Source organism: Convolutriloba macropyga, chromosome 15 (genome assembly GCF_964194025.1).
Source record: "Convolutriloba macropyga chromosome 15, txConMacr16.3, whole genome shotgun sequence".
Lineage (NCBI taxonomy): Eukaryota > Metazoa > Xenacoelomorpha > Acoela > Convolutidae > Convolutriloba > Convolutriloba macropyga.
Window position 1 is genome coordinate 34447037 of NC_134482.1, and position 12370 is coordinate 34459406.

At 33.6% G+C, this 12370-nt stretch overlaps 1 protein-coding gene across 1 annotated transcript in view; it reads left to right on the plus strand.

The window, feature by feature from the left end:
• The first annotated feature begins 2825 nt into the window (after positions 1-2825).
• The window catches only part of LOC142354028 (tRNA wybutosine-synthesizing protein 4-like), a 33507-nt gene continuing 23962 nt past the window's right edge, over positions 2826-12370 (plus strand). Inside the window, exons 1-2 of the mRNA XM_075406292.1 lie at positions 2826-3084; positions 5671-5898. Coding sequence (XP_075262407.1) covers positions 2930-3084; positions 5671-5898 — 383 coding nt within the window. The 5' untranslated portion in view covers positions 2826-2929. The remainder of the gene's footprint in view (positions 3085-5670; positions 5899-12370) is intronic.

The window sequence follows — 12370 nt, forward strand, 5'->3', positions numbered from 1 at the left end:
AGCTATTAGTGTGTACGTATTTGACCCTTTTTGCTTCCAGAAACTATTAGCGAATATTTACCTCGTTCTTGTACATTTTTTGTGTTATCACTTATCCCAGCTTTTTTACAATTTCAATCAAGTAGCGAAATAATTAAAGTACATTGTTTGTTATATCTTTAAGCCTAGATACAGTGTTAGTAGTAATTGTTGCTCATGCTTTCAATTAACCATTGTTGATATTTTTAATGAAGAGATTAGTTCCCCGGACATATCATGCATTCATTCGGAGCTCAGAAACCAAATTTTCTAAATATTGAATCAACTCAGCCTCTAAACGTAATTTGAAAACGCCAGAGTATCAGCTTTATAGCTGAATGTATGGCTAAGGAGGAAAATAAAGTTTAATTTTTGGTAAGTATTTTTCCTTGGACGAGATTTTTACTGCTGTGGCTAATAATTGTATGCATACTGTGGGGAAATTGAACAAGATGTGTACCGAGTGTTGTTCGAGAAACTTACAGCAATGAGAAAGGAACGACTCATTTTTTTTTCTATGAATCTTAATTCCACGTGGAGATTTGTGAAAGCTGTGAGATTTTCAAGCTGGTGTCTGATGCCATCTGTGTTTCAAATGGATCAATATAAACTGAATGATGAAATTAATCTTTCTTTTGAATGACTTACATATAGACTTCCTTGATATGTCTTCACATATACGCCAGCAGTGAGAGGAAACTGAAGTTTTTTTCATTTGTATCTGCTCAAATACAGATGACTTCTTGCGCTAAGTAGAAATTCTTAACCTTTTCCGTGCTGCGTACCTTTCCTTGAGATTTTGTTAAATGAGTTCTCGTTTTTTTTGGTCTGACTTTCAAAATTCTTGTGAAAAAATTTTCTAAGCAAGCAAAATTTGTTCACGTGCGGTTTTTAAGGAATTTTTATATTGACTTTATTTCAGTTTAAAGGCTATTGTATTGATTTTAATTTAATGATATTGATAGTGTTTCGGGTTAATCTGCGATGTATAATGATATGGAATTTTTCAGCCATTTGTTTTAGGCTACTTAAGCAATTTTTTGCCAACTATTTTGTTTCATTGCTTTCTGTGGGGATTTGATAAGCATCTATTGCTTGAAAGATTTGTCAGGTGTCAATTTATTTCTGTTCTGATGTTATTAAACAGTGTTCTTGTTAAGAAATTGAAGCAGTTTTTTTCTAAATTTTGACAAAAAGTTTTAATTTTTGACGGTTTTTCTAGATTTCCTAATTTTTCATTTTTTTTAAAATACAGTTTTCTGCTTTTTTGGCTTGCCTTTATCGCTTTAGCAACTTTACGATCTTAATTGCATGAAAAAAAATTTTTGCTTGTGACTATTCTTCGATTTGTTCTTATTTTTTGTTTGGTTCTTTTTACTTTTTGGCTTTTTTATTTGGCTCGAGTTTTGTCTGTTTTGAGATTCGTTGTAGGAGTAGATGCTAGTTACTTGAAATTTTGATTATGCAATACGACTTCGAGTCGTTTCTCGAAATTTCCGATCCCGTTCTTTTAGGATCAATTTACACTTTTATTGACTTTTCTTTGTCAATGAGAGGTCGAATTAGCGCTGATATAGGTCAAGCTGGAGTAATAATGGGAGAAAAAAAAGCACGCATATTTGTTTGTAATTGAATGCTACTGTTGTTAATTGCTCTCAGTCGAAGATGGTATCAATTAGATCAGTGTTCGGGTGCTCGTTATGCGGTATTTTGCTTGGACATTTTTTGTCTGACCTTATTGATTTTTGACTTTTTATGCCGGCAAACAGGATAAACATGAAATGCCTGAGGGCATTAAGTTATCTTAGAGCTTTTCGATCTTTTAGAATAAGTGTTCGACTCACCGAAATTGTTTTGATTCATTTGTTCATAGTGCGAAGTGCGGGTCTTAGTCTGACGCGTCCATACACTTTTTCCCAACATCAAGCCCATATCTCCAGCCCCTCCTCAGCGATCCAACCGTAACCCAGCGCGCTAGCCGCGCTCACCCCACGCCGTTTAGAATTAAGTTAAAGCTAGGTAGCTGATTTAAAGTTCCCAAACCGTTAAAACTTCCCAAACCGTAGCTGACTTCTGACGACGCCAACCACTCGCCAGTCGTTTGAGAGCAATTTGCGCGACGTTATATAAGTTATGTTTTATGTTGTCTTTTGGCTAAGTGTGTCATTAAGGACAGATCTCAGCGGTTGCTAATGAGGCATAAGCGATTCAAAATGACGCATCAGTTCATAGCTAATGGTGTGTACGTATTTGACCTTTTTTGTTTCCAGATACTATTAGCGAATATTTATTTCGTGTTTGTACATTTTTTGTGTTATGACTTATCCCAGCTTTTTTGCAATTCAAATCAAGTAGTGAAATATTTAAAATGTATTGTTTGTTGTCTCTGTAAACTTAGATACACTGTGAGCAGTAAGAGTAGCTCATGCTTCCATGTTATTGCTGAGTTTACGTCTTTCAAGAAAGAGCAAGAAACTAACAATTGCTAATTTTTAATTGTCTAGAGTCCAACATAACCCATTGAAACTTTCATCGCCATTGGAACATCAATTGAATGGGGAATTGAACAGTGTACTGTGATATCTATATACTGACATATTATAAGGAATAAGCATGATAAGGTACTGGTTTCTGAAAACAAATTTGTCGTTCCACGAGATGTTCAGTTAAAATCAGACTGAATTTTTAGTATCTGTTTTTCGTGAAAAATTTATCGGTTATTATCAAATGATAGCGAAAAATTTAGGTTGTCTTACAAATACATCCCTGCCCTAGGATGGGGAGTCTGCCAAGGCCGACCAAAATGTGACTATTGTGATCAACTATTTAGGAGTTTCTTTGTAGGTTGGAAAAATGTGTAACTAAGGAATATATAAAGTCCAACTATTGAGTACAAAAGACAAACGTTGGCATGTCACAAGGGAAAGTGTTGGCAGATATCGCGGCTGCTAACAAGGCTGGAATGGTGCATAAAGGTTACATGGTCGATAAATATGCGAGATACTTTGTGAAGAAAGTTGTCCATTACAGTCCAGTGGTTCATAAAGAGCATTTTGTTAAATCAAGGTGAACGGATAAAGACACAGTCGCGTGCTTTCAGGGAACTCTTGCATTTCACCGTAAACAAATGTTGTAGTCCTGACATTGTGTGCACAACCTAATATATGTTTTTGCATATGATCATTGTTTTAATAACCTATTAAGAGACCGGGCTACTCATTAATACTCATTAACATTTATTTACGGAATGAAAAACTCTGGCTTGGAAAAATGAAGATAATCATATCCTCAACGGGGGATATTGTCATCAGCATCCTGGTCAATAGACTCAGGTATAACCTTCTTGGCGGTTGCAAAAAAAAAACAGAATATGATTTTCGCATTAGTATGTAAGTGATTCAACCTCTGATTTTTGTTTCATAATCCGTTCTTAATTCTTAGAGCTATTCAGTAGTGGCCCAGGACGTTTCGATGACGCATTTTTTTTTGTCTGACTCGGCAATGGTCTGTTATAGTCTCATTCAGACTGTTTTTCTAAGTTCTAATCTACGTTTCGTCTAATTACTTTGGCAAACACGAATAATGAAAAATGTTAATTGGATAAAATGCGAAGTAAAGCGTTAACTTTTGGGCAAACAAATTCTCAAGAGTAAGAGAAATTGTTTTTTTTTTCATTTTTCTTTGGAGTAAGACCACAATAGTATGGTCTAAAAGCTTAATTTAGAATTTTTAGCCATTCAGTCTAACGATCTTGCGTTTATTACGTGACGCTTAACATTCTGTTGAGTTTCATACAAACAAAGTATTAGAAACTAAACTTTAAAAAAAATCTAAAGATTCTTTTTTCCATCAGTTTTTGGGAAAGATAACAAATCACATTATCTCGTTTCATGATATGGAACGAGATTTGAGCAAAAAGCTAGAGTTTCAACCCAATGAATTGAGTGAGAAAGACATGCCATTTATTTTTCCATAATATGTCATCAAGACGAAATCTGATTTTAACATTGGAAATTATTGTAATTTTTAATCTCTGGAGCTTTTTTCGATTATTAGTTGTTTGAGAGGCAGCAGAAAACATTATGATTGAAAACATCTGTAGTTATTGTTGCGCTCCCTGTGAAGAATTATATCATAACTAAATGATATAAAGTTGCTTTTGAAAATATTCGAAATAAGCTCTGTCATTTTTCAATTTTTTTTAGTGGTTTCAAATAATGTTTTTTCATAATCCGTATCAAAACAAACCTTAGTTTTTCGTCAATGCCTCGAAATATTTTGTTTAAAAAAATAATTGAAGTAACGGAAACTGGCGGAATATTAACCAAAAATGCGAAAGAATAAGTTTTGGCAGTTGAAAACACTAAAATGATACAAGTTTAATAAAATGATAAAGCCAAAATGAGATAATCGCTTTTTTGCCTTGAATGATTACCTGTTGGGGTGGAAACATTGCGCCAGCGCTCAAAGCGAAACCTAATTGTTTGCCTCATGTTTTCTTTCTGTCTATTGAGCTTATCGATTACGGGTAGACAAATACTGTAGAAATGGTATAGTCCACTTTTTTTTAACTATACTAGCATGTGTTCAGTTATGACGCAATGAAACTAAACCAGAAGGCTCACCGATGTGCGATGGCAAATAATGTTACGACTCCGCTCGTCCACAATATTGTCTCAATTTTTTAACCAATTGAAACAGAGATAGACGTGCGTTCAAACTTCGATAGATTCTAAAAAGGGAGAGACGTCTATACCAAGAGTTCATAGCAGTGAGATCATTTTTTTATTTCACTAGAATGAACACTTGAACAAACGAACCGACAGACACGAATCCAACTCTAAGGCAAATTCTCAAGTAAAAAAAATTACCACGTGAAAAAAAAATCACAAGAAAAAACAAGTGAGTCCAAAAGTCAGCCGACAAATACAAGAAAATGACCTCAGCACTCACTTAGAAATATAAATTGAGAATGCAAAATTAGATCAAATTCAAATAGGTTACCCAAGCTATATAATCACGAGGTAAATCGTGATTGAAGTAGTTCATGTTTGCACTTGGAACTTATCAAAAGGTTGCTCTACCTAGTTGGTCATCAATTCAAGTAAACAAGAATATGCGGTAATAAAAAAGAAGATCCTGAATATGACTCAATTTATTTGAAAAATTTAATGCTAACCAAATACAGCCTCACTGTAAATTCCGAAAAACTGAAACCGGGGAGCACAAGCACATGGGATTGAGTTCGAAGCAGCTAGGACGTCTTGTTAATGGGATGCATTATTGAAATGTCAATACAATTTTGAAGAGCAAAACTTTTCCAAAATCTGTTATTATTTCTGAAACAAAATTTAAAAACAATTCGTCCAATGAACGCATTCAAAAAAATTCAATTATGCCTGCTAACTATGACTTGGGGTCTGAACAATTATTTGAGGTAAGTAGTGACCTCAAGAACCCATATATTTTGTTCAGAATATAAATTGAACTTCAAATAGTTATGTGCATAGTTGTGCTTATTTCGGTGCGCAAATTTGGTGCATCATGAACGTTATAATTATTTTGAAACTTCTCAAATAATAATCAGTCTATAGAACTTGTATCCTAAAAATCTTTTTTAAAAAATACTGCGACGGTGGATCTCACGCAAAGGTGTATGGAGACATTAGTGATGGATCTCCTCTTGCAAGCCAAGAAAGTGAACAGACCAGTGAGGCAAATCATCTGCCTCGGATGTGGTTTCAGTACATTCTACATGCGACTGAAAGAGGACGGGTTTGTTCACTCGAGTAGAGGTATTTCAAAGTATGTGGAAGTTGATCTCAGGGAAATTCTTATCCACAAAAAGAGAATCATGGAGAGGAATAAACTGATCAAAAAGTGGTCAATTTGCGTCCAGTTGAATAATTGAGGTATTCAGTTAGTGTAAACTGAGTGTTGTGGTTAGTTGAAAACGCATAAGTGTGCAATTTTTGGGAATGATAGACAAAACAGATCCAGGCAAAAGGAACTCCGAAAAATACTTAAAAAAAGACTAATTTAGCCCCATAATTTCATGAGCAGGCACACCTGCTTCAAAAATGGGCCAGTAATGGATCTTAACCAGCATTATACTTGCAAGCATAGTGTGCTAGCCATACATCAATTGGGAATAAACTCGAGAACTTGAGCATCTCATAACTTTCTCTTGTTCCTCGGGCATTCATGTCCTGCCAAAAATACGTTGAACAAGTAGACCTTGTAAAGCTGAGGTTGTACGCTCGATTGATATTAAGCTTCTCTCAACGTTCCAACAATGTTTAACGATGCAACAATATAGATCTTTATAATTATTCAATCGAATTGTTTGGCGCTTGTTTGTGCTGTTTTCCAGTGAGGGTCTCTATCCACACTTGAAAACTCTTAAAAGTGGCATTGCGTTTGTCTTGTGTTCCGTCGTGCTATGTTCAACTGCCCGGCATCAAATGGTTAAATTTTTAGCCATTTTAGTAAATCATACTCCGTGTCTCCTTGTGTACCATTTCACTGGCGGAATATTGAAGTATACATCTTTTTTGTTCCGACCCCACTTGTGGGGGAAGGAACTATATACTCAAATGGGTTTTTTTGTTCAGTCAATTTCGGCCGATCGATATATTCATCGTAGAGAACTGTGCGTGGTATCATTATAAAGCTCGTCCAGCCTAGAATTTGAAACTAAAAAGTTTTTTTTTGAATTTCGTATTTTTCGAGGAGTTATCGAGCGTTGAAGTTTTGTGTGAACGCGTGATATTTGGTATGATTTCGTTCACTTTTAGTGTATTTTTTCTTCAAATTATAATATTTTCGAAAATTTTTCAAAATTAGATTTCACGCCACACAAGGAATCAGTTTCAAATTCCTAATACACGAACGGCGATAAAAAGACTAGTTCTGGTCTCATAGGGAAGTTTACTATTTAAGGAAATTTGAATTCTATTTGAGAGGTTTTTTTTTAGAAAACTTCATATTTTTTAGGTCACCGAGAGACTGGTTACTTTTCACTTTTCATATCGATGTTTGGTTAATGATTAACTTGATTTACAGTAAAATGACGTCTAATGAACAAAAAACACGTTTTTAAGGAATTGCACGTGTTTTTTATGGCTTGGATTCTGAGCTTTTGTAATTTTTAATTAAATTTTGATTTTTTTTTGAGGTTTTACTAATTTTTTGGAGCCCTATGGCATAAAATTGTTGACTAAAAGTGCAATGGGTTTCGTAATGAGTATTAGTCGAGCTATTCCGTGCTTTGATTGGAAAGCTAATGGCTGTTAAGACTTTATATATAATTTTTCGAATTTTTTTTTTAATTATTAACCGACCATAAACTTTTTTTTGTAAACTGTGAATCAGCCTCAGTACTGACAGGATCCCCTTCCTTTCTGCTTCAACCAAAACTAATCTGTTTTATCTTCTAACTATTGGTTTGATAAAAATCGATGCGCGAGTTTTCTTAAATTTTTTTGGACATTTGGAAAGTTTTTGGTTTTCTTTTTGGTTCTTCTGAAATCTCATGACATAATCCTATTAATGTTAGTTCTGATTGGCTTAGAAAGGACGTTCAATGGATCATAGATAAAGTTTTTAGAGAAAAGCTTGTGGTTTAAATGGCTTCGACATTTTCTCGCACTTTTTTTTTACTGATTTTTCGGTTTTTGCCTGTCTTTGTTGTTGTTTTCATAGTCATTAGACCCATCTTATTGATTAGCCATACATGTCAAACATCTTTGTCTTTCTATTGTGTCATGACTGAGCGTATTTATTGACTTCTGTTGAAAGCTATTGAACTTATTGTCTGTTTAGACTTTAAAAATAATTTTTCAAAAAAAAGTTATTAACCAATTTTAAACTTTTCTTTATATGTAGGAAATTCTCAGTATTGACCAGAACCCTTTCCATTTCTTTACTACAGCAATTTAATTTATTTTGGTTGCGGTTTTTTTCTAACTCCTGGTTTTATGGCTTCGATGCCACAAGATTTCAAAAAAAAATTTAAATTTTGGGTATTTTTTCATTTTTGATTCCTGTTGAAATCTCCACACATTATCCTAATATTGATAGCTTCCATTGGTTTTGTGAAGACATTTAATTGAGCATAGATAAAATTTTCAGACAAAAGCATTTGGTTTTACATGGCTTCGACACCTTCTTGCACTTTTCTAATGAATTATTGGATTCTATTTTCGTTTTTGTTCCCAGTCATAAGACTTATGGTGATATCCTATTGATTACCCATGCATGACAAACATGTTTGTCCTTCTATCGCTCGTGCCTGAGCGTATTTTTTAACTTCTGTTGAAAGGTATTGAATTTAATGGCTGTTAAGACTTCAAAAATAATTTTTCGAAAAAAATTTTTCTACATTAACCAATCTTAAACTTATCTTTGTGAACTGTACGAACGTCTCAGTAATTACCGGAACTCCTTCTTTCCTACTTCAGCAATAATAACCTAATTTGCGGCTTTATCTTCTAAATACTGGTTTGATAAAATCGATGCGCGAGTTTTCTTAAATTTTTTTGGACATTTGGAAAGTTTTTGGATTTCTTTTAGGTTTTTCTGAAATCTCATGACATTATCCTATTAGTGTTAGTTCCAATTGGCTTAGAAGTGACGTTCAATGGATCATAGATGAAGTTTTCAAGGAAAAGCTTATGGTTTAAATGGCTTCGACACTTTCTTCTTGCACTTTTCTAATGAAGTTTTGGTTTTTGCCTGTATTTGTTGTTAGTTTCTTAGTCAATGACTTATTGTAATGTCTTATCGTATCGATGACTTGTCAATGGCCAACATCCTTGTCGTCCCATCGAGGCATAACTCTTGTGCTCCCATCGAGCGCTTTGATTGCCTTTCGCTGAAAGCAATTGAGTCTAATGGCGTTGATACTACAGGTTTTCTCAGAATATTCGTGTTTTTAATGTATTTGTTCATATTCATGGATATTTTGATGTCATATTGAAAAAAAGAATCTCATGTTGTTAAAAAATTAATGGATGATAGAAAATTCATTACCGAAAAGTTATTTTTTAATGACTTCGACACTTCGCTCGCTCATTTTTTTTTGAATTGTAATTTTTGCCTATTTTTTGAATCTTTAGGTAGGCGTGAAATGCTGACTGGTCTCAAAAGCTTGTGATTGAGTATTCAAGGATTGATGTTACCCGAGGCAGTCATTTTGTAGCGAATAGTCTCATTCGAAGTTTATGATATTATACATTTTCAATTATTTTTTAAACTTTTCAGTTTTTGATGTTTTTTTTTCGTCAACTTGTAGCTTATTCTCATCATTGAGAGGTGTCATTCAGTTTCTTGTATTCGAAAGATTTAAATTTCCAGTGATATCATATCGGAACTGATGTTTTGTTTGTGGACAATATGCGTTTAAATAAAAGTTTCAGTGGTGTACTTGTGTTTCTTTTTTAATAGCCGCACAGCGATAGCAGGGGCTATTATTGGCCTTCTCTTGGTTTTTTATTTCGTCGTTGTGATTTTTGTTACGCACATATGACGTCACAACAACTTCAAATCTGCTTTTTGTTCATTCGTTCATGCAATTTCAACTGAAAGGCGTGTGTGACGTCATTTTTCGCTCTTAGTGGAGAGAGTTTTTTCTTCATTCGCGTGATTTAATTTTTGGTCACATTAGATTTACCTCACTCCCAAAGATGACTTCCTCACTTTGAAATTGACTTTTGTATACTTTAAATCAAAGAGATAAGGTCAAATGGGTGTGATTCACTCTAAATGAAGGTTATTTAAGGGCAGCTAATAGAGGCAGCAAAAACTTATACAGATGTTTACTAAAAATATATAACAAATCAGCCTTCAATGAAGACGAATGTTTTGGTCTCTCTTTTTTTACTGTTTTTGAGACTGCAGATCTACGAAGCTATTGCGGCTGTTTTCTGGCAATCTGCCAGCTATGTTTTCTTTTAGCTCATTCGCGTAATAGCAGATCCCAATGATTTTCAAATGTGGCCCAATTGCACTTATTTAATCTTTCAGTATAATTTTCGTTGCATTAGTCTGATTGAAAATGGAAGGAAGAATACATAGTGTTCAGATAACATCTAATGATTATAATGGCTTCAATTATTTGTGTTTTCGTAAATTGTTTAGTATTTTGAGATTTTTTTCTGCTTCTGTAGTCTGTTCCTATGCCTTAATCTAACCAACGACAGGTCCTATTGGTTTCATAATGAATATTTAGTAATTTTATTCAGAAATATTTTGTTAAAATCTAATGTTTTTTAAGACTTTAGAAATTGTTCGGTTTAAAAAAGTTGATTGATTATTCAATTTCGCCTTATCATTTCCTTTTGTTCTTTTAGTTACCTAGTCTCATTAAGGAAATTTGCCATCTGCTGTATAGTGTGGACAAAGTAAATTTGTGCAGTTAAGGTTTTATACGATTGCATTTTGGCGTTGTTACTAGGTGCGTTCAAATTTTGATACTTAGTTTTTGCCGTGAAAATTTTGTTTTTGCTTCTTTTGTTGTTTGTTTTTTTTTCTCGTTGTTTCTTCAATGAAATATATCGTCAGCGCTGTAACGAGGCATGACATTATAAAATGCAATAAGTAGTTAGGTTTTCAAACGTTTTTTTAACCTCAGACATCTATTTTTATTATCTCGTCATTTGGTTGACAATTAAGTCAAAAGTGTAGATGAGCTGGGGTCGGAACATCATGTGCGAACGCACATTAACGAGCATCCTTGTTAGCATACTATTTTTAGCGTCATCCCTTAACGTCATTCAAATTTACCTCGTATTTGATTTTTGTCTTTTGATTTTAAAGCCTGCTGGCTTTTCAACTGGGTGATTTTTAAACCTTTCTTTTCATTATCTGTTTTGTACAGCCGGTTTTTTTATCAGTAACAAATCTGTTCGCATAGTTATTACTGCGGATATTGAGCGAGTTAACCGTTTCCTTAAATATCGATTGAAGAAGAGAGTGTATTTCTCAATTTGGTACAAAAGGAGACACGGAATATGATTTACTCAAATAGCTAAAGCAAATCAAGCGGACAATCAATGACATCGAATAAGACTGCATCTCAGATTGCCCAAAGTTTAATATCAACAAATAATTCAACAAAAAGTGACAGTCAGAATAGCATCGATCAAGTTATATTCATTAATAAGTCGTAAATGAACTTCACCAGCTCCCAATTTTTACGAGGAAAGAATTTGCAAGCCGAAGTTAAAAGGCTCATACTTCTTTGAGATGCATCCTTAAGTATTTTAGTTATGACTTTGAGTGTTTTTAAATTATTGTAAAGCTTGGGAGATCGATAGTGAGTTGAGTAATAGCGTCCACTTCCCAGCCGGCTGTTTTTGCGCTCTGTTTTAATTTTAAGAAATACGACTCGAAGAGGAGTATTGGTAGCCAGTCTTTTACTAATGGCCACAAGCGATAGCTGGGGCTATTATTGGGCTTCTATTGGTTTTTTACGACTCGAAGAGGAGTATTGGTTTTCTTAAGGTTTTTTTTATCGGAAGTACTATTTGTTCAGACGGCGTTTTGACCTAAAAGCGAAACAGAGTAAAATTGCCGTACGAACTAATTTTTTCTGAGAGAGTTTTCAAGAGTTTTTTGATCATGCTCTTCGCTCAGTGATAGACTTTCCGACTTTGAAAAGTGTTTTTTTACAGAAACCATTTTAAGCCGTTTATTTGTCCTCTTGAGGCATTTTTTTATAGTTTTTTTCAGAAATAGTTTTTTTTAATAAAAGCTGTATTAATATATGAACCACTGCAATTGATACCACAGTGTTTTGAGTCTGATAATGCGTTTTAAATTGTAAATGAGCACATTTATTACAATTTTTAAATTCATTTTTGGCCTTTTTTAATTTTTTTTCAATTTTGGATCTTAAAGCGATTTTTTTTGAAATCGGTGCATATGGCAATTTAACTTTGATATTTCATGCATTGAATGAATCCTTATATAATGTGAAATTTTTTGTTTTAAAGAATTGTACACATGCTTGCCCGATTTTGGCAGTTTTTTTCTAATTTTCTCAGTTTTTTTGGATTTAATTACGAGAAGAAGTCTTTTTGTGCACTGTCAGGGATCCTAATTTACTTTTACTAATAATCGAATAATTTTGTGGCGTTTAGTATTTGAAATTCTGAAAGATTTTCGTAAAAGCAAATTTGACAATTTTAATGCAAAATATTTAATTGTTTCCAATCTTTGAGCTATGGTTCTACATTTTAATCTATAGAGGTGATTAGCTGCATAATTTTATGCTAAATAAGGAAATGAAATTGTTTTTTACTTCACATTTTTCTCAATTTGATTTTTAACTTTCTAAAATTGAGAAGTT